We start from the raw sequence: 26,961 nt of genomic DNA, 5'->3' as shown, positions 1-26,961 counted from the left end.
AGCCTCAGGAGAACTAAGCCAGTCTGTAGACAAGGCTGGCCTGGAACTCAGAAATCCGCCTGCCTCTGCCTCCCAAGTGCTGGGATTAAAGGCGTGCGCCACCACCGCCCGGCATGATGGAACAGTATTAACTGATGCTCCTAGCTGGCTCGTGGGCACTTGTGAATCTCTCCCTCCATGAGATAGAGAGGGCCATGCTGCAATTCACTAGATGCCAATCTTTTCAGGCCCATTCATGTCAAGTTTTTGTTTTTCTCCTCTTGGGTGAAAGATGAAGTACAGAATAAATTGCCTTCATCTCTGCAAATTCTTTTTGCAGACTTAGTGCAGACAAGACATTGAGGTATATAGAAAGAATGGAGACGTGCAGATTGCCCTGTGCTCACTGTCTCTGCTCTTGAGATTTTCCGAATATTCATTTATGAATAAAATAGAAATAAGTAATAAAATGAATAAAATAATTGTAAAGTGCCAGAGTGCTGAGACTCATCACTGCTCAGAATCATAAGGGGTTGTTCTACCATAACCTTTTTTTAAATATGCAAATTTGGCCATTATTAGTGTGTGTCAGTGACTTTGTATATTTTTACCCTATCCTGTAACTTTACCATTTCATTCTTTATTAAGCATACAAACTTGGGATAGAAATCAATAAATTTACTATGTTGAAGTGAATATTGCTTCTTAGATATTACCTTGGTTTGTTTTATACTGCTTATATAAGTATCATAGTAATTTCTATAGTGGAAACTTCCCTGAGTCTTAGAACTTAGGAGGGTAAAGAAAAAGGCACTAGTGTGGGATGAGAGCTGTGTGGTGCCTTGGAGATAGCCTCAGGAGAACTAAGAGGCAAGGGCAACTCCTCAGCTGTTAAAAACAATGAATTCATAACATTTTTAGGCAAATGAATGGAACTAGAAAATATCATCCTGAGTGAGGTAACCCAATCACAAAAGAACACATGGTATGCACTCACTGATAAGTGGATATTAGGCCAAAAGCTCGAAATACCCAATATACAATTCATAGACCACATGAAGCTCGAGAGGAAGGAAGACCAAAGTGTAGGTGTTTTGGTCCTTCTTAGAAAGGGAACAAAATACTCATGAGAGCAAATATGGAAACAAAGTGTGGAGCAGAGACTGAAGGAAAGGCCATCCAAAGACTGCCCCACCTGGGGATCCATACCATATACAGCCACCAAACCCAGACAATATTGTGGATGCCAAGAGGTGCATGCTGACAGTGTAAGGCCCCCATGAAGGGAGGACCTCAACTAAGCCTCAGGAATTCGAGGACACCCATTAACTCACAAGACACTAAACATGATGCAATCAGCAAGTGGTATATTTCAATCAACATGTTGAGGTCAAGACCCATGACCCACACAGGGGCAGTGGGGTCTGACCCGGGGCTTTGGAGACAGAGAGAATTTAAAGCCAAAAGCCACAACTCAGGAGGGAAACCACAGCCCAGGGGGAGTAAAGGAGGGTTATTGGAGAGTACCTGTGGAAAGTCCCAGTCCATTATTCAGTTTGTGACAGGGTCCAAGGAACAGTCACGGGGAACATTTTGTATAGGCTATTTTCTAAGAGCCTATTCGTAACCAACCATCTATCTTGTGGCCAGCCAAAGTTCCTGAAACACAGAGCTCACGACCAAGCTGACCTGCACTCTTGGTTCTGCTCTGTTAGGAGTTTTTGAAAAATTTTAACCCTTTCAACAGAAGTCTGATATAACTGTCTCTTGAGAGGCACTGCCAGAACCTGACATATAGAGGCAGATGCTCGCAGCCAACCATTGGACTGAACATAGGGTCCCTAATAGGGGACTTAGAGAAAGGACCGAAGGAGCTGAAGGGGTTTGCAACCCCATAGTAAGAACAACAATATCAACCAACCAGACCCCTCCCCCTCACCTCCGAGCTTCCAGGGACTAAACTACCAACCAAAGAGTACACATGGAGGGACCCATGGTTCTAGCTGCATATGTAGCAGAGGATGGCCTTATCTGGCATCAATGGGAGGGGGAGGCCCTTGGTCCTGGGAAGGCTCAATGCTCCAGTGTAGGGGAATTCAAGATTGGGGACAAAGGAGTGGGTGGGTGGGGGAACATCCTCATAGAAGCAGGGGAATGGGAGGTAAGGGATTTCTAGGGGTTGGGTGGAACCAGGGAAAGAGGATAACATTTGAAATGTAAATAAAGAAAATATCAAAAAAAAAAAAAAGATAAGGGCAAACAGGCCCAAACTTGTAATCTTCTGTTTATCCCATGTCTAGAAGCTTTGGACACCTTCCAGAAGGTGTAGGTCCACATACCTACTCATTGTATTGGGATTAAGTTTTCAGTTCTTGAATTTGGGAGGACACATTCTGACCACAGCATATGGAGAAGTGTTGTGGGGTACAAATAAAAGGTGTCATTACTTCTGTCTTGAAAGTAAAGTATCCTTTGAGTTGGGCCTTGACATTTATCTGCAGAGGTAACCGGAGTTTGAGTTTCTAGGTTTAGGCAGGTAAGAAAAAGGGCATGGCTCCTAATGAGATGGTTGTAACCATTCCAAGAATCTCAACACATTATGGAGCTATTAGGCTTCTATTGCTTATTATTATACTGCACTGCCTTAACTTTGTATTTACTTCCAAATCACATTTAACAACTAGGGATTACTTAGTGAGTTCACAGATGGAAATCTGTCAGTTACTCTGCATGGGCTGATAATGCACTCAATGGTATCTTAGTTTTAAATGTATTTTTGCAGTCCTGAGTATTGAGCTGAAAACCTTTAATATGGTCATAAGCACATACAGTGCCATTAAGCTGCACCCTAAGGCCCGACACATTTTACACCTCTACTGTTGAAATAGTCACATAAGCTTTGGACAGTTCCTTCCTAACCAGCTATATCCCAATGCACAGGTAGTTTAAAATTCCATCTAAGGCTCTTTTTGATCTATAAGGTACAGGTCTCACACCTTTCTCTTCCCAGGGGTAAGGGAGTTTTCCCTTGTTAATAGAATGCAATCTAACATTTTGTTTTGTTGAGACTGGGTCTATGCAGTCTTGGCTGTCCTGGAACTCTCACTATGTAGACCAGGCTGGCCTCAGTCTTTAAGAGATCTGCCTGCCTCTCTCTCCAAGGAGTGCACCACCACTGCCCAGTGAAATCTAACATTTAATATCCTTCACAATCCATCTTAACTTTCTAATAACTGTCTTTTGGATCAGGGAGAGATTAGGTAAAGTGTAATTACTTAATATAATTGTAATGTTAAGGTTAAAGCAGAAATAATATGGGAAGCTCTGAATATAGTTGAATGGCCAGTCTTGAGTTGTATAGGTTATTGAAAGCTATTTACCAATTTTTTTTTTTTTTTTTTTTTGGTTTTTCGAGACAGGGTTTCTCTGTGTAGCCCTGGCTGTCCTGGAACTCACTCTGTAGACCAGGCTGGCCTCGAACTCAGAAATCCACCTGCCTCTGCCTCCCAAGTGCTGGGATTAAAGGTGTGCGTCAGTTTATTCACCAACTTCTTAAAAATGTTTTTTTTTTTTTTTTTTTAAAAAAAAAAAAAAAAAAGGCTTCTTTAATCCTAGCACTCAGGAGGCAGAGGCCAGCTTGGTCTACGAAGTGAGTTCCAGGACTATTAAAGAAAAGTCTAAGGGTGGAGGTAGGAGACCCCCCCCCCCAAAAAAAAACAACCCCCAAACAAAACTACTGCAAAATAAGGGCTGGAGAGATGGCTCCTTAGTTAAGACCAATGGCTGCTTTTTTAGAGAACCTGAGTTCAATTCTCAGTGCTCTCTGGGCAACTCACAACTGTCTCTAACTACAATCCCAGGGGATCATACACCCTAATCTGGCCTCCACAGGCACTGTAGGCATAGTGCACAATCATACATGCATGAAAAACACCTATGCATATAAAAAGGCAGATTAATATACACATTTTAAAGGTAAAGTACCTTTCATGAGATTTGAAGGGATTGTTCCTAAAACCTGGTTTGTGTTAGGCACTGTAGGCAGCTTAAAAATCCTTGCCTATCACTCATGGTTTTGTGCTACTTCCTTTCAGTGAGGCACTAAATATTCAGTATAAAGTGTTAATGTCCCATAATGTCTGAACAACTCACATAGTACCAAAATATCTAGTTTGATCTTTATAGGTGAAAATCCAGTGCCTGACAAAGGGGATTAAGAGTCCAGTAAGGGAAAGCCCACTAGATAGTACATAACTGGATCTTAGTTTGAAGAAGCCAACTCTAACATATCTAGGAAAAAAGGAGAGAAATCTGAACTATTAGGTATTGAATGAAGTATTTGGGATTTACTGTACATTTTGTCAGGCAATGATACATACTTTAGTAGAATTGTGTTTAAGTGTCAGCTGATATGTGTGAGAGTAAAATATGTTTGTAATTTATTTCAGACACTGAATGTATGAAAACATTATTGGTTTCTGGGTGTTTGACAGTGTACAGACATCAGCCCCATTCAGAAGGGAGTCTTAAAACTTTAGTTGTGAAGCTATATACTTTATATGATCATATTAGCATCACCTGGATTTTAGAGGGAAGACAAACTATTGACGTTTACACTTTTTCTGCTGGTATATGTGAAGCTTGTAAGTAGTAGGCGGTGGAGAACACTGTAAGCATTTTATGGCACAGCATCTGGGGTAATCTTGGATACCATAATGGTTAGTTTTGTAGACTTGGCTAGCCTTTATTGTGACTGTGATGGCTAGTTGTCAACCTGACTATATATGGAATGAACTACAATCTGGTTCTTGAGGCAAGAGGACAATGTGCCTTTGATCTAGATCCTGAGTTGGAAAGATACCTCTAATCTGGGGCCACACCTTCTGCTAGAAGTCTAGATAAGGACACTGGACGAAGGAAGTTTTTCTTCATTGCTTCTTGCCTGGCCTTGCTATTGCATCCACTCCTTCACTGGCATTAGAGCCTACTTACTTCTTCAGATTCCCACATAATACTGAAGACCAGCTGAGATAGCCGGCCTTGTTGGACTGAGTAACTATTAGATTCTTAGACTTTCACATACAGCCATTGTTGGATTAGGTGGACTGTAGAGTGTTAAATCATTCCAATGAACTCTATTTACCTGTGTGTGTGTGTGTGTGTGTGTGTGTGTGTGTGTGTGTGTGTGTGTGTGTACAGAGACAGGGAAAAGAGATTCATTCTGTAAGTTCTATGACTCCAGAGAACCCTAATATTTGGTAACACATTATTTTGGGTGTCCTCAAGATTTGGAAGTTTCACTGACATTTAAATCAGTGAAATATCAGTCATGCTAACATGTTTTATCCAACTGGGCTAAAGGCCTGAGTAGAGAAAATCTAGCCTACTCCAACCAAAAGAGATTTCCCCAGCAAACTACCAAGTAAAGTGAACCATCAACTCTTCTTGGTCTCTATCCAGCTGCTTCATACTGTAGATCTTGGACATACGGTATTCTATATGAGGCCATCCTTATAGCAAATTTGTGTAGACACATCCTATTGGTTCTGTTTCTCTGAGGAACTGATATAGAAGACCACCAAAGCTTACAATCTAATAAAGTTCACACCTTGGCAGAAGGCTTCTGGCTTACCAGGCCCCATGGGCTTGAGGTTCTGTTTACAAGGCCAAAGCTTTCAGATGCAGGGCAACCCAGGAATATTTCCACCATTGAGAGGCTATCCTTACAACATGCCTGACTCCATTAGAGGGAGGAAGCACCTTGTAAGTGCTTCCTTTCTCTAAGAACTCTGTATAGGCTGTTTTCAATCCTAACAGTCCTGATGTGCTTGACTCTTATCGGTTCTTGTTAATTCCACTGCCAGCTTCTGGTTCCTTCTGTCATATTAACATGAACATATCTGCTTTATATTTGAAATTTCTGATTAAATATTTTGCATAAAAACAACTGTCTTTCTTTGTGTCTATTTTTTTTTAGAGAATTGTCCAAGAAACTGTTAACTTACATTCCTCAAGAGAATACTGGTTAAATATTTGCACACAGTGGATTTGCAGTAGAATTTTCCTAGTCTATATAAAAAAATATATATCTTTACAAAGAAGCTTAGTCTTTTCTGGAAATCAATTCTACTAGAGATTCATAATCCGAATAGTCCTTCAGTGACTGTATCAAGTCATCCAGAAGACAGTCTCCTTGCATGAAGCTCTCAAGGTCATGTAGTGATTTGTTTATTCTGTGATCTGTGACTCTATTCTGTGGGAAGTTGTATGTTCTTATTTTCTCTGATCTTCCTTTAGTTCCAACCTAAAACAAACAAACAAACAAAAAATTGGGGGAGGCTGTATGAGATGCACTTAGATCCAGGACAACTTAAATCTACAGCAATACAAGAACAAAGTATAAACCCCAGACTCCCCAAATAACATGGGGTTATGATACAGAGAAAAGGAGATAGACCTTATAGTCAAGATGCAAGTATCTGAGTCCTGCCTGTGCCACTTCAGTGCTCTATGACTTAAGGTTAAGCTTTAATTTCCAATCAGCAAAATATTGATTATAATGAGAGAGTCTGGCAAATGGCTGATATTTAAATAGCAGAAGCAACATATTTATATATGCACTTATGTATATGGTAGCTCTGGGAATAAATATCCTGTTGTGGACATAAGGTGATGGGTCTACACACTAAAGAAGTCATGGAAAGACTGTGTATGACATACAATCAAATACAAAACAGTAGGCATAATCTTCCAGTACTCTTGCTTCCAGAAGTTCAAAGGATTAAAAACTGAGTAGGGATTTGGTACACTTTCACAAATCTGAGAAAAATGCCTTTAACTACAGATAAAGTGTATAACAGGATAAAGTGTACACAGGTATTTGTCCTTATTAAAAAAAAACACACACACTACCGATAAATGTTTTTGAGTTTCTTAAATTCATTTTTACCTGGATCTTTCGAGCATTGTATCTCTTAGTAGTTTCTTCCTCTAGATGCATGCTGTATAACCTTGCTCGTAACTTTTTCATAGCCAGCTCCCTGTTCTTCAGCTGAGATCTTTCTTGCTGGCATTCAGAAACAATGCCTGAATAATGTTATGCAAATTAAAGAGTTTTAATACAAAAATCTTTATTATCAGGGATTATTCCTTTTCTTTCTCATCCTTTTTCTTCTTTTATGAGGCAATAAAAACAAGAATCAAACAAAAGACTTTAATTTGTTTGTTTGCTTGTCTGCTTGTCTGTGACTAGGTTTGTTTGTGTAACAGCCCTGACTGGCCTGGAACTTGCTTTGTAGATCAGGCTGGCCTCAAAGTCAGAGATCCACCTGCCTCTGCTTCTCAAGTGCTAGGATTTAAGGCGTGCACCACCACACCTGGCAGACTTTAAATATTTTTAATACAGACTTTTTTCATAGCTTCAACTATCATAATTTCTAATAGACTTACAGAAATGAACGGACATATAAAAGCTACAAATCCTAGTATTAGAGTAAGCAGAATAGAGTTGAGGACTTCTTTTTGAACCTATTTTTATTTATACACCCCACTAATCACCGCAATATCTAACGGTTTCTATATTTAAAGCCAAAGTCCTATCTGCCCAGCTATCGTCATTACTCTTGGTTAACAGGAACTGTGGTAATGTAAGTTCCATGGATGTGGGAGTCCAGGAGAGCCTGAGCTATAGTACCTAGATGCCCCTTGTCACTCATGAGCCACTCCAGTGCTCTAGTAACACTTAAAAACTAGATTCAAATTCCACTGGACTTTACACTCTCAATGGAAAGACGCTCCTGAAATCGTATCTAGAACTATCCATGTATCATGCTTCTGTGTAGGAAGTCCAATGCTTTTCTTGCCTTCAGGGTCCTTGTTACTATCTTAGTCCTACAGCTAGTAACTGGTAATTTAGAACATTTTCTGATAAATAATTCAGATAAGTCTGTCACTGAGGTTTTTGGAAATAGCAAAATCCAATAAGTATGTATTCCATAACTCAATTGGCAGGACTCTGCTCTCTTCCTAGTGACTAACATGGAGATTCCTGTGCTTAGCCTCCTTCTTCCTGGCTTTGTAATTATCCTAAACAAGTGGTTAGTTAAGAGCCCTTAATGGTATATTTTGGTATCTGGAGGTCTGTTTCAGTGAAAAATTAGTCAGTGCTCCAGAAATTGACCTTGACTCAAAGTTTCACATTGAAAAACAAAGTACATACCTGTGGGAAGATGAACTATCCGAACAGCACTGTCTGTGGTATTCACGTGCTGACCTCCAGCTCCACTTGCTCTCTTAGTATCAATTCTCAAATCTTTAGGATTAATCACCAGTTTAATCTATACAGACAAAAAAACTTGGAACTTTAAAAAACAATTACATGTACCAATTGTCTTCAGGTGAGACCTACGCATTGTAAATAAATGCCATACATAGAATTCACATAAAAGGTAAAATGTTTAAGAATAGACCAGAAGTAGAATATTATTTAAAAAAATTTTTTTTTTAAATAAAGGCAAAACAGCACCAACACTTTCTAATCCTCAAAGTCGAGTTTTGTGCCTCACACACAGAATTAGGGAGTGTGAGAACAGGAACTCTGGTGCTGAACAGATGCCTCAGTGGGATGAGTGTGGTCAGCACTTCAGGTGACTCCCGCCTCCTTTAACCTCAGCTCCAGGGCATCCCTGCCCTCTTCTGGCCTTTATGGGCTACATGCACAAAGATGCACAAACATAAATGTGATTTAAAAAAAAAAAAAAACAGAAAAGAAAGAAAGAAAATATAGAATTTTGCTGAATTCAAAGATTTTAGCAAAGGAAACAAAAAAAAATAGCAATTTGACTACATGAAACTGTTTTGGGGAGGGGATATTGTTTTTAAAATATTATAACCATAATTGGGAGGCAAAGACCATGAAGCCAGGTTATACATTCCATGAACACTGGAATTCAACAGGGTAATGCAGTGTCCCAGGAGAAAGCATGAGAAGCACCATGTTTAAAAATGTCTGTTCCATGAACAACTGCTCTCTATGGTATGTCAATCATCCTGCAGTAAGACAACCCCTCTCAGAGTTACTAAAAAAAAAAGCCGGACAGAATCTAGAGCACGCTCCATGTCCCAGGAGCTAGCACGGCTCCTGACCTGGACTCTCCTGCACTTCCTATCTTAGCTCTTCTTTTCTCACTCAGGCTTCCCAGAGAAACTAACCCATCAACCCTACCATACAGCTAAATAGTACTATCTCTTAAAAATTATTAAGTAGAAACCCCAAATCACTCATATTTCACTTTTTAAGTGAATTAATTTGTCACTTTTAGCAGAAGAGAAATGAACAAAACAGGCTGTTTTCTTACATACTGAGGTCTTGCTTTGTGAGGCCTTTCTAATACCTCTGGGTTCTAAAGTAGCATCTGTGCTGAGCATCAGCCCTTTACTGACGGCAACCGGAGAACCCATCCTGCAATGCGAAGTGAAGCAGCCAGCCTACATTCAACAGTTCATATTACCTGACTCATGAGGACGCTTACAATGTCCATTTCATAGAGAAAACATCCAGTGTTTTTCTAGACAATCTAAAAACATTTTCATTCATACCATCTGTTGTAAAATTACATTTCTTGAATTAAATATTTATGAGTAACTCAAACTATGAAAGAAGACCAAATGATCAGGTTATGCAGTTGCTGGGGGAGGGGCCCTGCGCCAGCTCCATTCCTATGCTTTACCTCAGTAGGCTGGGGCAAAATCGCCACTGTCATGGTGCTAGTGTGGATGCGGCTTTGCTTCTCTGTCTTTGGCACTCTTTGTACTCTGTGCACTCCTCCTTCAAATTTCATGTGTCTATAGGCTTCTGGACCGCCAATGCTGGCTGACGCATGTCTAAGGCCACCTTGAAAACAGAATTGAATGATTTCCATCATTCCTGCCATGCAGAAACAATTGACCATCACATGTATTCTCATGCGCTTAAAAAAGCTACAATCTGTCAGTAGAGAGTGCAAGCATATTAAAAACTTTAAAGTTTGATATCTGCTGTTTTAACACATAATCTTTACTTCTTAAAATCTATGTATTTAATTTTAGGTCTGAGTTTTTAACAGTGTACACGTATGTATGCATGTGTAACACATGTATACCAGGTGCCTATGGAGTCAGAGGACCACATCAGATCCATTGGAAATGGATTTATAGGTAGTTGAGAGCCACCATCTGGGTGCTGGGAACTGATCTCAAGTCCTCTGCAAAAGCATCTTAACTACTGAGCCAGCTCTCCAGCACCTTACTATAGAATTATTTAGTCACTTATTAAAGTATGGTACTGATGAATTCATAGGAGCAACAGCTAAAAGACCACCTTTTTGGTTTCTTTTTTAGATAGGTTCTCCTGTAGCCCAGTCTAGTCCTGAACTCTGCAATTCTCTTGCTACAGCCTCTTGGGTGCTAGGATTAAGTGTGAGCCCAGAGAATCCTAAACTATTTTTCAAAGCTAGAAGTGCTTCTCATGGAACAGCTTACCACCATGCTTCACAGGAAATTTCAAAACTGTGCTTTTATTTAAAATCATTAGGCAAATAATGAGCACATCACTACTTAATCCTTACAAATGCGTTCTCATCCTCATCATCTTGCCAACCCTTTCCCCAAGACACACTGTAGGTACATCTATGCTTTAAGAAAACTAATCAATTCACATGCTGACTGTGCTGGTTAGAATAATCTAAGGAGCAACTTCAACTGAGAAATTCCACAACACCAATCTGTAGGGAAGTCTGGGAGACGGGATCTTGATTGATGACTGATGTGGAAGGACCTCTTGACTGAGCTAGAGGGTGATGCTACTCCTGGGCCAATGGTCTTAGGGTGCATAAGAAAGCAGGCTAAGCCAGCCAGAAGGAAGAAGCCACGAGCAGCTTTCCTCCATGGCCTGTGTTTTAGTTCCTGCCTCCAGGTTCCAGCCTGGAATTCCTGCCCTGACTTGTCTTCAAGGTACTGCAAACTGAAAGATGAAATAAATCCTTTCTTCCCCAAGTTGCCTCTGGTTATGGAGTTTTTATCACAGCAATAGAAACCTAACTAAGACACTGACCTAGTTCACTTGGGAAATATTCCAGTGTTTCAAAATGCCATCTTTTAAATGCAGCATACTGCTGGTACATGTCAAACATCTCAGAAGTGAAAAGCATGGCTTCCTGACCACCCACACCCGCAGTCACCTCCAGGATCAGGTCACTCCCATCCATTTCTTCTGAAGGAACCAAAAGTGAGATGATCTATAAACAAAAGACAACACTTTCCTGTAATTAACCAGTCCTCAAGACGATTGCTCAGAGCTACAGATCAGGAAACTTAAATACGGAACCTAATTTTCTCTAAACAAATAATTTAATATTGCTCTTTGAACAATTTGACCATCTTGCTAACTAAAAATGTACAGTGCATAATTTCAATATGGTATTAATGTTTCAGTTACAGTTTAAGGGTTATAAAATGCATCTGTTTTTGATAGATTTGTTTGTACTACTTCTTGGAACTCTTTCGTGTTTTCATGCTCCTGTCTCCACCTCCTCAGTGCTGGGAACACGGGTGTACAGCACCACACCAGATCTTATGTGGTACTGAGGGCTGAAATCTATCAACTCCGTGATCAGGTAGTTAGGAATGAAATGTCTGGGAGCAGACATTACACCACATGTCTTGAAATACAAGGCCTAATACAGAAGGAGAACAGGGCACTCGTCCTACATGTGCTAGGTAAGTTCCCTTAGATGGCAGAGAGAGTTACTGCTTTTGGAAGTTGAGGACTGACCCTCTATCAGTGCTAGGATAAGGTCACGTTCTCACCCCAGGACGTTTACTTCGCCATCAGTCAGTCTAAAATCTTTGCTAACCATTGTCTATCCACAGTGAAAAAAGACAAAGAAAAGGCAAAAGCAGAGCTTTCTGTATCTTTTTGCCTTTGCAGTAAGAGCTGGTATAGGAATTTATCAGTGAGGCTTGTAGCCTGAGAAACCTGGATGATGAGAAGCATGTCTTTTTCTGCTTTAAAATCCTCTTTGATGCTGGTAATTCCTTCATGGAGTAAACACAAGAAAAACAGACAAGAGCTTTGAAAGAAAGTCTAGAGTTGAGGTCTAGAGATGGAGAGGTTAAGAACAATGGCTAAGTCTGCAGAGGACATAGGTTCATTTCCCAGCACCCACATCAGGCAACTCACTCCACCCGTACATCCATCCCAGGGGATGTGATGCCTTTTTCTGGCCTCTAAAAGTACCAGGCATGCTTGTGGTTCAGACACACTTGCAGACAAATACAAATAAAAAGAAAAATCAACAGCAACAAACAAGTTCTATGTAAGTAGCAACAGGCTCCTTTCCTGGACTTTCTGCTAAGCCTGTAGTGATATGGGAAAGAGGCCTGACTTAATTCTCTTAAAGGCTTGATTCTTCATGCATATATTACATACCTGATGCTTCAGCTCAGTTATTTCTTTATGACACAAAGCTATTTCAGTTGCTGCAAGTTTCTTTAAATCTTCATTCTCATCTAGGAAAAAGAGCAGCATTTATATTTTGCTTAATTACTGTTAAATTGCTAATAGATTTTCAGTTTGTGTGTTTATAGTTACTACAACTGAAGGAAAAAGGAAAATATTTTTCTTGTTCTTTTCATATTTGCCACTAATTAAAATTACTGATATAATAGTTTTTATAAGTATAGTTTTTCCTGATGATGAAAGTTAAAATAAACAATTCCAATATAAACATTAAGACTAAAGTTCTCTATATTTTCAACTCCAGAAAAGCTGTAATAACAGACTTTAAGAGAAAAAAAAAATTAAGAAATGGCTCAGTAATTAAGAGCACTTGACAGTCTTGCAGAGAGCCTAGGTTCAGTTGCCAGCACTCACATGTCGGCTCACAATCATGAAATTCTGGTTCCAGGAGTTCTGACACCCTCTTACCTTTCGGGCATCAGCACCAGGCATGCATATTGTGCACGTGCACAGATGCAGGCAAAATACTCATACGCATAAAATTAAATTTCAGAAATGTTTATGGGTTTTATTTGATATTTATGGGTATTTGCCTGCATGTATATGTGTGTACCACATGTATGTTGTGCCCAGAGGCCAGAATGGGTCTATGCACCTGTGACTAGAGTTACAGCAAGCTGTGAGATGCTATCTGGGTGTTGGGCACAAAACCTGGGTCCTCTGTAAGAGTGTTCTTCACAGTTGCGCTGTCTCTCCAGCCCCAGTAAATAGACTTAGTTTACCAAGTTAGGTTTCACATTACCAAACGGATGCATCTAGTTAGAATGCCCAGGCAGGGGCACAGAAGGCTTGAACTGTTAAGCAAAATTGAAGCCTACAGTTAAAAGTCAGTCTTAGCGAATGTTTCCTTAGGATAAAGTATCCAACCAAAACACTCACTAGAGTCTGCCAATGTTTATATAAATATTCCTTTCATCTCTGGCTTTATGATTATTTTATCTTTGAGTTTTCACTTTTGACTTAAAGATAAACTTTCTCATTTGTTTCCCTGTTCTATGGACATTTGCAGCCTAGGAAAGAAAGGGATTACACACTGGTTTTGCTCTGAAACATCAAATGTCCACATAGCTTAAGTGTGTGTGCTTACCAAGACCTTCCCTCACTGGGAGGTGGGACAGTGCACACACAGGACCTCTCTTAGGGCAACATTTTACAGTTCTAGGTTCAATGGCTGCCCCACTCCAAAGGGTTCTGTTTTCTCCAATTCTTTAGGTAATGGCTGTTGTCAACCTCAGTTCTTCACCCCATCAAATCTTGTTTCTTAGTGTCTTGCTCTGTACCAACCTACTACTGTCTCTCCTTTGGATGGTAAGCAGCTTCCTCCTGACTCAATTCTCCACACTAATGTCAACAGTGGACTTTCCCTAGATGATGCCAATTCTTTACCTAAAATGTGAGGCACTGCCCTCAGCCTATAGAAATAATGCTAATCCTTCATCTTTGATTTGATTAGGAATGACTCCCAGAGATGTGTGTGTGTATGCTTGGCCCAAACTGAGTGGCACTCTTGGGAGGTGTGGCCATGTTGGAGGAAATGGGTCACTGTGGAGATGGTGGGCTTTGAGGTCTCCTATGCTCAAGCTATGCCCAGTGTGGCACACAGTCTACTCCTGACTGCTGAGCAAGATGCAGAACTCAGCTCCATCTTCAGCACCGTGTCTGATGCATGCTGCCATGCTTCTACCTTTGAGGAAAATGGACTAAACCCTCTTAACTGTAAGCCAGACCCAATTAAATGTTTTCCTTTCTAAGAGTTGCCGTGGTCATGGTGTTCACAGCAATAGAAACTCAAACTAACACAATGTTTCTCTTCTGTTGCCATCTCCCATACCAATACTACTCTTCCACCATATAGTGCTTCTCAAGCGGCACCTTCATCCACGTTGGTCACTTTTGCCTTCTAGTCCCTATACCACCAAACCACCTCTTTCTTGCCTTTAGGGATCCACTTTAATGCTACTTTCTGCTTTTTAGCACTGCTTTTTATATTGATATTTAAAGTCCTTACATTTTATTTGTTCCCATTATCGCGCGTATGAGAGTAGGCATGTTTGCATATGTGTGAACTCACATAAACATGGAGCCCCGAGCTTGATCTCCGTAACCAACCTCTTCCTATTTTCTTCATCGAGGCAGGGTCTCTGAATCAAGCCTAGGGTTCCCAAGTGTGTTCTACTGGGCAGACATCTCTGGAGGCTTCAGGAACACTTGGGCCTCCGACGCATTCTCGAGGGAGAAACGTGCTGAGAACTCGAATTTCCAGGTCTCGGGTTCTAACGGTACAGGGCATCACTCACTCCTCTCACACTGTGGCGGGTCAATGTCATAAACTCACCGGGCTTCAGTTCCTCTGCTGGGACTAACAAGTCTTTCCTGAGCATCTGAGCTGCCAGGAGGGGAGGGGAGGTAACCGAAAACCTTAGCACTTTCTGAGGACAGACCGGCAAGAGCAGCGTGTCCAAGGAGCTCTAGAGAGCGCTAGGGAGGGTTATCGGAACCCTAGTGACGAGTGGCTTCCGAACCCACGGAGCGGATGGCTTACCGTGCAGCAAGGACTCCGTGTCCCGCAGCTCCCGCTCCTTTTCGCTCAGCAGCCGGGCCGCCGCGGCCAGCTGGGGGCCCCCAGCGTCCAGACCGCCGGCCTCCGAGCCCAAGCGGCGCTCGAGGAAGGCCCGCAGGGGCCCGCCGCGGGCGAGGAGCTCCTCGGAAGGCGGCGGCGTGCGGCTGAAGGCGCGGCGTGCCCACAGGCACCGGGCACCGCTCAGAAACCCGCTCCGCATCCTGGTGGAAACTATTCAGGGAACACTCTAGGAAAGATTCGGAGCCAGGCCGCCAAGGCCGGAATTTAAAAGCTCGGCCGGAAGTGTTGAGAACTTCCGCAAAGCGTGAGGACACCCGCTAGGTTCCCAAAAGTCAAAAGGTAAGAGGGCGGGGCGGGCGGTCATGAAGCCTTTGCCCCGCCTCCAACTCGAGCGCACAAGTCTCCGCCCCACCTCGGGGGCGGGGCTCCGGATCCTCAGCTCCACCTTCAAATGAGAGAGTTCTGGGACCTCGGCCCCGCCTCGGAGGGGGCGGAGCTCCGCCGCCTCAGCCCCGCCTCCACGCGGGGGCGGGGAACCTCCAACGCCTGGGTCCTGCGCTTCTAGCGGGTGAGTTCCGCTGACTAGGCGGGATCTTGAGGTGACGCCTCAGCCCCGCCAGAACTCCACTTCCTCAGACCAGCCTCTAGGGAAGAGTTCCAACGCCTCAACCCCGCCTCCACGGCCCCGTCCCCAAAGGAAGCTCCAAAACCGCGACTCCACCTCTGCAGCCCCGCCTCTAGGGAGGAGCTTTAGGGCCTCAGTCCCGCCTCCTCGGCCTTGTTCCTTGAGGAAGTACTTCCTCCGCCTGTCCTCTAAGGGGGTGGAGCTCCACCTCCTAGCTCCGCCTACAGGTTGAACTCAGAAGCCTCGGCCCCTCCTCCAAACCGACTCCGAAGCCTTGACTCCGCCCTCAGGCTGAACTGGTCTGCTCCCCAAGTCCAGTTCTCCCAGCATGCCAGGCTGGAAGTGAACAGCAGGTCTCTGCAGTCTGAAAGTGAAGGTTTGCTTCTCAAGGCTGTGGGGACTTGAAGAGCCTTGAGGATAGTCAAGCGACCATCAGGCACAGCGGTCACAGCCACAGAAGTCATCTGTCTCCCCAGTCTCTAAGGGTTAATTTTAGGGTGGTCATCGGACACAATTAGGTTCCTTTCAAGGGATGGCATATCTTAGTAAACCTCCCAGTGATGCTACAAAGTTCATGTTTTCCTAAGGTCACCTTCCACACCATTCACTAGCTTTCTCCGTTTCCTGCCTCACCTTCTGATCCACTCAATCCAATTCTCCATTGTTCTCTCACTTTCTTGGTCTCGCTCCCTCCTTCTACAAATCCAAGTTAAAACTAACACAGTACAAAACGAAGCATTTAAAAACTTCTCTCCTGCTCCGAAGTTGTAACTCACAGAGAGTACTCGCTTAGAGAGAGAGAGAGAGAGAGAGAGAGAGAGAGAGAGAGAGAGAGATCAAAGGCCTACCTCTAGTGGCCATCCATCCTCCTAACTACTAACTGATGCATTTGCAATTCCAGAGAAGGATGTGAATAAATACAGACAAGCCACTCTTGGGGAGGCAGGAATTGAAGCTTAGTCTACTTGCCAATTCTACCGGATTACTAGCTGTTTTTTGAACCGTGGTGGTTCACTGCTGATCAAACAATTGGTAAACAATGGCTACTCTTACCGCCAACAGAAACCAAGACTATTAATTACAAGCTTTCTTTATATAAAATGAATTTTGCATCATATCTATTCAATCCTTAGCATCACATACAAGGGCACTGGCAGGAAGAAATGAAGTGACTCTTAAGTAACAGCAAGCAGTTTTAGCACCTCAAATGTCCCTTCCCTTTTTGCACCCAAGTGACACTATGTAAATGTTTAGCTCTAAGATGGAGGTTGAGACCCTTGATTCTGACCTGAGTATAGAAAAGAATTGTCATGTGTTTTCTATCTCTACCAGGAAAAGTTATTTCTAACCCTATGCTCTATTTTAAAGTTTTTTTTTTTTTTTTCCCCTGCGGTAGAAATGAATGGTGAGGTACTTTGATTTTAGTGTGAGAAATCCCTCCACTGTACTTTTAAGACATCAGTAATTTCAAGAATATATTTTATTTCTTATATAAAAAAAAAGGTACTCTAATGTTACATAACAGTGTGAAGGCTCCACCCAGAAGTCGTTATACTCAGATAGCATTACACCAATAAGCAAACAATAACTTGTCTAAGGATACATGGGAGAATTCTTTATTAATTCAAAACAGGTTAAGAAAATCAGTGTAATGCATATGCATTTTACAATAATACCCATAAATTGCCACAATATAGTTAAATGAAAACACCTATTATTTGATTTCCTTTGAAAACTCAGATCTACTTAGGAACGTCTGAGTTTTCTTACAGTATTGTCATGCTCAAATCTATTACATGGTAAAAACTGTAGCACTTTCAGGAAGTCTATTATTGTACACAGGTAAGTGATGAAATCGGTTCAATGGAATAAAAACCCAGAAAAACTTGAGGTGCAAGAAAAAGAATCTGGAGTATCTATTCAACTATGAGTACCCACAGGTATTTCGGTAATATAAAATAGCCAGGCAGGGCTACTCCTGTATTCATGTACTCAGAACCTTTTTGTGGCCTACTAATAAGTATATTGGTGGAATATAAAATATGGAAATAGATCACTAAATAGAATGAACATGGAAGTAAGAAGTTGTACATGTTCAAAATGGTGTCTTTCATAGAGTTGAATTCATTAAAATACTTTTAAGTGTTTTTGCAAACTCTTTAAAATCACACACAAGAGACACTATGACAAACGGGTTAAAGCTTGAGCAACAGCATCAAGTCTTCTACACTTGAGCATTGTATACATTGCTCAGGGGACGGTATATAGGAAGGCATTAAACACGAGTAAGAAATAACCTCTTGCTACAATTAACGAGACTAAAATCTTCAAGTCCAGCATGTGTGCAGGATCTAAATACGTACACAGGGTGTTTCAGGGAAAAGGGAACAGTTGCACTTTTATTAAGAAGATAGCCAAGCTAACACTGTTTTGGACTTATTTCACTTCCTGATCCATTACATTTTATTTATAGTATTTGCTAGTAATCCTTTAATGGAGCCTAGTATTCATGCTGAGAAGTTAGCCAGAGTTGGTTGTTGTTGTTTGGTTGTCTTTCTTGCTCAGTGTATATGCAGGGTCTATTTGCCCCTAAGATATCCTCTTTGCATGCGTGTCGTGTCACTTGGCAGCAGAGAGACTGTATCCAACAGGCAATGTGACAGCGTGAACAGCAACAACAACAGCAAGGAGGAGCCCAAAGCAAGAGTACTTAACCCTGGTGGCATTTGCCTTTGAGATATCATGTAATGAGGTTGGCTATCCGGGGCTGGACAGGTGGCTCAACAGTTAACAACACTTGCTGCTCTTACTGAGGACCCTGATTCAGTTCCCAGAACCTGTATAGAGGGGCTTAAGACCATCTGTAGCTCCAGTTTCAGTTTCTTCTGGACTCAGGTGCTGCACACATATGGTCACATCTTGCAGACAAAACACTCAATCACATAAAATAAAAATTTATGATAGAATGGAATAACATTATTCCATCCAGAAACCAAAACCACTAGTCTAAACATGAGAAACCTTGACACATGCAGAGTGATGCCCTGCACATTAAATGCCATTTCCACTCAAAACTGTCAAGGTTTTGAAAAACACAAGAACATATATAGTCATAGCTGAAAGAAGCAAAAAGAGAGGTAACACCAGGAGGTCATGTGGTTCCAGGATGGGAAGGGCAGAGAGAAGACAAGAGGTGACTCATCAGGATGACAGAGCAGAGTACAGACTCAATGGGTCAGTGTTAGTTATTAATTGGGGGATAATTGCTTCCCACACATGGAGAACACACAAGAGCATTCTGTATTTTGTAATTTTCCCATAAAGCTGAAAACATTCTAAAATTTTGTGAAACTGTTAATGAACACTTAGCCACTTGTGTTCATCTTTCTATTCACATTTTCATGACAGAACCGACAAAGTCACACTGATATTGAAGGGATTATTTTTTTTTCAGTCATGCTTTATGAAATTGCTTTCAGCTCCGTCGCCCACTGGGCGTACTTGGAATATTGGTAACTAACTTGATTCTATATTATTCTGATGCATGGGGATGATGATTTTATTTCCTATGTCTCCATCTTTGAGTATGTCTGCGTGTGTGTCTATGTGTGTGGTGGTGTATGTGTCTGTGTTTGTATGGATGTCTGTGTGTGTGTGTCTGTATATGTGCCTGTGCATGTGTGTATGTGTGTGGTGTGTTGCATGTGTCTGTGTGTGTTGGGGGCCAACTTTTAGCAGAAAGCGGCTATCAGCTTTGCAGCCATCTTGAGCCATATACCCTGACATGAGATTTGAATTACAATAGCCTACAACAGCTGAGAACACTCTGATAATCTTGGTTTAGATACCTTGAGATTAAAGGTGTGTGAGATTAAAGGTGTGTGACTTAAGAGTATGAATTAGAAGTATAGAGATCAGAGTTAGAGACAAGACCTAAGGGCATGATTAAAGGTGTAACTTAGAGGCGTGGCTTAGAAGTGAGACTATAGAAGACAGAACCAGAGATCAGAGAATATAGACGGAGATCAGAGAATACAGAGGGATCATCAGAGACGAATCTCAGACATTAGGTAGAATCTGCCGTCACCCTCGCTCTTGCTGAAGCCCGACCCGCAGACCTGAGCGGCAGCTTGGGCCGGGATACAGTGGCCGCCCAAACGTGGGTTGGCCCGGGCCTCAACATTTTGCCTGGGCTGCGACATTTTTGGCCGCCCCAACGTGGGGCTAGTGCGGTCCCCAACATTATTTTGGCGCCCGAACAGGGACTCGAGCTTGGGCCACAACATTATTTTGGCCGCCCCAACGTGGGGCTAGTGTGGACCCCAACATGTGTGTATGTGTGCTTGTGCATGTGTCTGTGTGAGGGTGTTGCATGTGTCTATGTGCATGTGTGTGTGTGTGTCTGTTGCTGAGTGTGTGTGTGGCAAGTGTTTTGCACACCTGTGCAAATTTAAAATTTTCAAGTATGTTTAAAAAAATAAGCAAAGAAAGTTAGAGGGCCCAGGAAAAGGCAGTGGGGAACCAATGAGAACAAGACACCGGTATGAAAATGTCATGAGGAAACCCTCCTTGTTTGCTAACCTAAAAATTCAAGGAAGCATTAGGAGAGAGTACACCGAAATGACACCCACTACAGACCTTCCTAAAAATGTGATTATTACTGGGCCGAAGAACTCTGATCAATTATTATATGCAACATTATTGTTCCCATGGACACCCTATAATCAATAGTCTTCATTTTCAGACAAAGAAACAGATGCAGAAAGGTTATTTGACTTTCCCCTACCATCTCCGGATATAAATATAACTCGAAATCAGATCCATCATTTCAAATGGAAATGTGCCCAAACTTTAGACAGCTTGTTTAATCATTGGCTTAAAACACATAAATTTCTGTTTAAAAAGCTGAAATGCTGTGATTAAGGTACGAATCAATGGAAAAAATTGCAACAGAAAACACTAATGTAAGACAGGAGGAGGGAACTGAATTTCCGATTGCATGCACGATATTAAAATATTACATATGGTTGTCATCATGAGTGTTTTAGATAACTGTTTTTTCCCAACTTGGAGCTTTTGTCATGAGAATCAAATGAGTCCCCAACTCCATTTGCCCAACTAAGTCAACAATCCATCTCTAGGTATTTTAATAGAATGATGGTCTGGTATATTCTCTTTAGCCAGTGAGAAAGTAAGCATGTCCCTTATGCTTTATATTACTTTTATAGATACAGTAATATCTGTAAGAGTAATATTTTTAACATCCATGGAAATCAAAGCCAGTGCTCATCCATGCACTGTGTTGCAATGATATTATAACGGTATTATAATCTTGCAGATATGTTCTAAAGGAAGGCTTGGTAGGTTTTAGTGGTGGTAAATATTTGCAATTGTGGCAAGTGAACAATTACTAACATTATTACACGTGGTATGCTCCTTCTAGGTACAGCATTTGATGTTGATTGGGAATTTAAGAACAGAAAAGAGTACTCAAACAGATTTTAAAATAGATACTTTGGAGACTGGTCATTAACTGACAATCTAAATAGATAGGTAACCCAATCTTTTGACTGTATCTTCTATTTCAAAAATAATTATATCAATATATAAAGCTGAAAGTATTTAAAAAAATTCATGCTATACTGGGTTCTAGGTGTATCTTCTATGTGTTTAAAAATAAATTGATGGTTCTTTAAAAAGTTCATTTTTCTATGCTTTATTTTCATTCCTTCCATTTAAAAACCTTCACCAAAGCACCTGAAATTTTTTATTTGTTGCAAGTGTAGTTCCCACAATTACAGTGTGACTTTTTCTGAGACTATTAAAAAATTCTAGAAAAAAGAATAAACTTAAATTAAGATTCAAGTATTATTTTAAATTAGCACAATAGGGAGAGATGTATATTTGTTTTCAACAGATAAGCCTTTAACTATTTCTATAGTCCTTTGACACTTAACTATCAAATAAACATACCACATTCTTTATGCTAGGAGACATTGAAGGGCACTAATAAATGTTCTCAGCACAGTGACACAGTGTTAGAACTGGTCATATATAAATATTGTAAGAATGTTTTAAAGGCCATATTATGATTTTGAGTTTTATGTTTATAACTTCAGTATCAAAATCCTGTTTTGCTTACATTCATATGTGCCTTGTTATGCTGTCAAAGCATCTATGCTAGCTTTGGATGACATCATAATAAGCCAGAAAGAGAGGAGTCACCCCTCCAGTGTTAGCCTGTCAATGTGTAAGATCCACCTATGAAGACATCTGTCATTGAGTCACCTCTATATACATCACCTATACAATCTTCTTTTCTTTCCACAATAGATATGCCTATAGACAAGTACTATAGAAAGTGTATTAACCTCTTGTGTGTGCATTAGCAGATTCTAACAATATAGAAAGTCATCTTGGCCATCATAAATGCAGGGTGCTTCATTTAAAGTGCTAGGATCTCCCCAGGGAGCGATTTACTCTCTAGGAATTAAATCAAAATTGAACAAAGCAAATGTTGTGCTCTTGAAACGGTGGCAGAGACACCAGTTGAGGGCTTTTGTTTGTTTATTATATAGCTCTGTGACGTAAACAGAAGAAATCACACCATACTTTAAAAACCATACTGGCATAGTCACAAGTCCACAGACACACTCTTCAAAACTTGAAACATTCTGAAGTGAAATAAGAAACCATCCCCCTGACATATGAATTTAGCCTAGAGCTGCTCACACAGCATGGCTAATGACAGGGACTGTGCAAATCAGCTCTAGAACCTCTTCAGTGAAACTTCGTACCCAGGTTCTAAAGACACAGCAACTTTGAAATCAAACACTGCTAACCGCCTAGGCCAGAGATGAGGACTCTATAAAGGTCCTTACCTCTTACATTTGGTAAAAATATTAAATGCATTGTCAAGCAGACAACGTGCCCAGTAGTCCAGTGTAAAGATCACTTGTGACAGTAAGTTCACTAGCATCCACAGTAACAGGAATATAATAAAGTCTACATCAAAAACAATGCATGCAGGGTGTCGTAGTATATTACATATCTCCTGGTCATGTGCACCAATTCATTGTGCCCCAAACACAGAAATAAGGATGATGGTATACTATATATATATGTGTACACATCATATTACCATAATAAACACTAATCAAGAAAAGAATCAAATCATTCAGAACAATGGGACTTCACAGTAGAAGCAATGATGCTTTTATGTTTTCTTGACTCTTTAGGAAAAAATAGGATTGTTTTTTGTTTTGTAAACATCTTCATAACTATCTTTTTTTCTCAACAGATTACTGAAACTATTCAAATAGTAAATATCTAGGTGACATGAGCAAAGCATATCTTAAACACACTAACACTTTCAGGAAAAAAAAATCCATAGGCATTTGTTAAAAGATGACTATTATAAATATCTTCTATTTTGATTTTGAACTATGTTTTCATAAATAATGTATTTAAAAGTGCTGAGCGTGGTAGGATAGTCAGCGGCGCCAGTGTAAACACAACATTTGGTTTTTCCACTCTGCAAATTGTTTTTTTTTTTTAAATCCCATTTTGTCAAACACTGCAACAGTTAAAATATTTGCATAGGGAATATGTAATAGCCCTTTGATTCATAGCTCCTGAATTCTATATAAATTAGAAAACCATAGTCACTTAAAAAACAATTCTTGAAATGTTTTAAATTTATGGAAAAAGAAACATGATGCCAACCTTTCAAGTAAAATGAAGTGAAAAAGAAAACTCCAAACTTGCGCTTTAAAAAAATATGTTTAATAAATTAAAAAATGAGAGGTAGTTAAAAATGACAAATAAAACCTATAATTTTAATATCATCCTTAATATAAGGCCAGTATTCTCAATGGATATAAATCTTTTTAAATCTTTCATTTTTTTAAAGGTCACTCAACATATACTCATTGAGTTTAAGATTAAAAAAATAGTCTCCAGGGGATTTTGATAGTGAAAGGTAAGACCTTGATACAAATAGGACATTGATTGTAATTTTGGTTTTGTGCACTAGACGATACTGTTCTGAAGGTCAGAAATACATGCCATAGTCAGGGGAGTATTTCATGGGAGTATTTCATGTAAAGAGTTAATGTAATCATAAAACAATAATATTGGCAGCTAAAAGGTTTGAGCACTGTACTGCCTTTTAGTTATGGATGAGGGTTAATAGTTTGCTTTTAACAATGTTAAAATAAGTCTTTCTTGAGAGACTACGTGAAGACAGTTAAGGTCTGACATCGAAGGTTGTCTCTATAATCCTTTGTAAAATGTTGCTTAGGAGAAACTTAAGCTTTTCACTGGATTATACGTTCAAGGTGAACACGCCACATGCCAGATGTGATTCCTCAAGATGATTTTGTACAGTGCTACATGTAGGCATTCTTTTACTATATCTTTTCCTTTATATTCCCAAACTGGATTATCAAGCTTATTATTGTTTTACCTGCTGACATTCATTAGTTTACAGAACTCTTTTAGAACTGGAGAGCCATGCTTTAATAAATTAATTACAGTATTGGAATATATATATATATATATATATATATATATATATATATATTTCTTCTTTTAGACCTAAAAACAGTATCACTCTTGGAATTATCAATGAGACAGGATATCTGCAGATTGTTTTGTGCTTTTTAAAAAATTTCTTACCATTAGTTATTTTTGTTTCTTCTCTCTCTCTCTCTCTCTTTCTTTCTTTTTCTTCTCTCTCTCTCTTTCTTTCTTTTTTTTTTTAATATATCAAACTCTTCTGTAACAAAAATGCCAGAATTTGGGCAGTGAACAACCAGAGGGCTCACACATTAAGATCCTTCAACAGCTACTTTTTTTTAACATGAACAGAAAAATTGGCTTCAGAGTTCGTGTACTAAACACAGTATGTAGCATGGTTAAATATCACGGTTACATGTTTAAAATAGCCTTTGTGTGTATCAGATTATGCTTTAAAAAAATGCAAACCACGGCCAGTTTGTTGGCAATTGTTTCTAAGAGACCATATTGCACAAAAGTCCTTAAATACAGAGACAAGGTATGCTACTGATTTAATAGTATACGTATAGGGCAGACGAAGCGGTTTTACTTTGCACATGCGGCCTCTAGAGATGCGTTAGGGGATTGCTCAGAGGACTAGGAACACAGTTTGCTTGCAAGGAGAGCAAGTGTTGAATCAAACAAACTTAATTTGGCAATTCATTGTCTTACATAGGCTTTGTTTGTTTGTTTTCAAACAGAATCATGGATAACCTTGATAAAAAATGGAGACCAAAGACCTTCCCGGTTGTCTTTTCCCAGTAGCCAACCTGTAGGTTTTTCAGGAACTCAATTTCTGATGTTATTTAATTACTTTTATTTCCCATCCCAGCCCTCTGAAATGATTTTTTTTTTTTGGCCTTTCAAATGGAAATTAGGATTCAGAAGTAGGGCTGGAAGTACTTTCGACAAAAGCTTTATAGATCTGCGAGTTCAAGAACCTTGGGAAAGAATCTCTGTGCATGAGGGTGTAGATCTGAAGCTGGGCATCTTCGTACATGTGAGGGCTGGGGTCCAGCAGATTCTTGTTGATCACCTCTCTCACTCGAGAATCCAGGCTCACCTAAAAGGAACAGAAGCAGATATGTCCATGCGTTTTTGGTTTTTGTTTTCAAACAAAAGACCTCTGTTAAGTAATCATGACATCTCCGAGAGACTTCATAGATTAAGTCTCACACCCATAAGGACCACACCAAAGGACCAGAGATGGTCCTTTCAAAGGCTAAATAATTCTTAATGATTGCCCTTCCCTTCTAGTGCTGAATTAAACAATGGTTTAATTCAGTGTTTATCGTCTCAACATATTACAGAATGCCAGAGAAGAATCAGACATCACAGCACCCTCAAGCCTCAAGGATCCAAGAAAAATAAAAAGGGCTGGAACCATTTTAAGAGCCAGAGGCCAGGGAGGACCAGAATGAACCTATGTCTTCTGGACACGACAGGACTCCACTCAGGAACCCACAATAGCCGTGATTGCCCAACCTGCACAGGATCAAGCCAATCAACATCCCATCATGGGGTCCAAGGGCCCAGAAGCTCAAATCTCTAGCCAAGGAGCTTCTGGGGGAGTCAACTTGTTTTTTCTTAGACATCTGGCTTCTGGTAAGACAACCACAGTTGATGGCCCCACAACCAGGAGTATCAGACAGTACAAACTGGAGTCAATGCATTATGAAAGTTAGAATAGAGCAAAACATTTTTTAAGAAAGAAAACACAACACAACATTATCACCAAGTGTGGAGGCACCTAGCCGTGCTGGTGTCATCTGAAGAGTCGACGCTCTGATGTTGTGCTGGTGAATATTGCTGATTCCCCTCAGCTCACGGCTTAGAATGATATTGTAGAATTCTAGAGGTCGTCTTTCATATCAGAAATTAAGTAGACTCTAACTCGTTATAGAGCAACTTCAAAAGCTATAACCTATACTAATGGAAATATTTTTGTTACGATATGTTATAATAAAGACAAATTAACCTTTAAAATAGAGGGAAAAAAGAATCAGAATTTGAATTCACCCCCTTTTCTGGTGATTGTTAGGGGTGACTCTGTTGACAAAGGGACACAAATCTGAAGGGCGAAAAGAGCTCTCTAACCAAAACCAGCACACAGGTCATATGTGGTACTCAGTAGCTTCATATTCCAGTGGTCTCTCAAAGTCAAGGATGGAAAGCATGGCCATGGAAGAGTAAAGAAGAAACAGAGGTAGGCTTAATGTCCTATCTGAGGGGATACATCTGGGAGACATCTGTAAAAGATCTCTACACACATGAAACAGAAACCAGGGTAATGATATGTAATAATAAAAGAATCTTAGGAATTCAGAATATTTACTAATATTATCAATGTAGTGGAGCTTTAAAAATACACAGAAATTAAATTCAGTAAAAAATTCAGTAACATAACACATCCTTCTTTTACTGGATCACTCCCTTGAGACACAGGGGACATGTTAGAAAGGAAAAGAGTGACAAATATATAGCACTAAGCCTATGGTTAGAAGGAAAGCTCTGTCCTGAAAGGCCACATCAGGAAAAAAAAATCCCTATAGATGTAAGAGGTTTCCTTCCCCAGCATAGCAAAAAGAGAGGGATAAAAGAAAAACCATACAGGAGACAAAATAATTACCCTGAGTGTTGACTGCTTTCAGCTGTGACCAG

General features: G+C 40.4%; 2 protein-coding genes across 4 annotated transcripts in view; both read right to left on the bottom strand.

Moving 5' to 3' along the window:
• Positions 1 to 4,303: 4,303 nt before the first annotated feature.
• Mtrf1l (mitochondrial translation release factor 1 like) lies at positions 4,304 to 15,461 on the bottom strand. Of its 2 annotated transcripts, XM_076926741.1 has the most exons (7): positions 15,078 to 15,453; positions 12,446 to 12,525; positions 11,069 to 11,252; positions 9,708 to 9,871; positions 8,198 to 8,315; positions 6,929 to 7,065; positions 4,304 to 6,283 (listed from the first exon to the last, which is right to left on the bottom strand). In XM_076926741.1, the coding sequence occupies exons 1-7, from the start codon at positions 15,313 to 15,315 to the stop codon at positions 6,083 to 6,085; spliced, it is 1,122 nt and encodes a 373-aa protein (XP_076782856.1). In that variant the 5' UTR covers positions 15,316 to 15,453; the 3' UTR covers positions 4,304 to 6,082. The 2 variants fall into 2 exon arrangements, 1 of the variants encoding a protein (XP_076782856.1); XR_013107997.1 differs by lacking the exons at positions 4,304 to 6,283; positions 6,929 to 7,065 and having other exon boundaries at positions 11,196 to 11,252; positions 15,078 to 15,461.
• Positions 15,462 to 21,119: 5,658 nt separating this feature from the next.
• Positions 21,120 to 26,961, bottom strand: part of Rgs17 (regulator of G protein signaling 17) — an 89,129-nt gene continuing 83,287 nt past the window's right edge. For both annotated transcript variants that reach the window (XM_076926739.1, XM_076926740.1), the window contains exon 5: positions 21,120 to 25,363. In XM_076926739.1, coding sequence (XP_076782854.1) covers positions 25,175 to 25,363 — 189 coding nt within the window. In that variant the 3' untranslated portion in view covers positions 21,120 to 25,174. The remainder of the gene's footprint in view (positions 25,364 to 26,961) is intronic.

The sequence above is a fragment of the Arvicanthis niloticus genome, chromosome 28, assembly GCF_011762505.2.
Source record: "Arvicanthis niloticus isolate mArvNil1 chromosome 28, mArvNil1.pat.X, whole genome shotgun sequence".
Lineage (NCBI taxonomy): Eukaryota > Metazoa > Chordata > Mammalia > Rodentia > Muridae > Arvicanthis > Arvicanthis niloticus.
The sequence above is the reverse complement of the archived record's forward strand: the minus strand, read 5'-3'. Positions and strand labels throughout refer to the sequence as shown.

Excerpts from the sequence above, each read along its gene's own strand:
- Mtrf1l (XM_076926741.1), bottom strand. The coding sequence starts at position 15,315 with ATGCGGAGCGGGTTTCTGAGCGGTGCCCGGTGCCTGTGGGCACGCCGC. Across the intron at positions 11,253-12,445 it reads TAACTGAGCTGAAGCATCAG|ATCATCTCACTTTTGGTTCC; the intron begins GTATGTAATATA and ends TTTTGTTTATAG. Across the intron at positions 6,284-6,928 it reads ACAATGCTCGAAAGATCCAG|GTTGGAACTAAAGGAAGATC; the intron begins GTAAAAATGAAT and ends TGTTTGTTTTAG.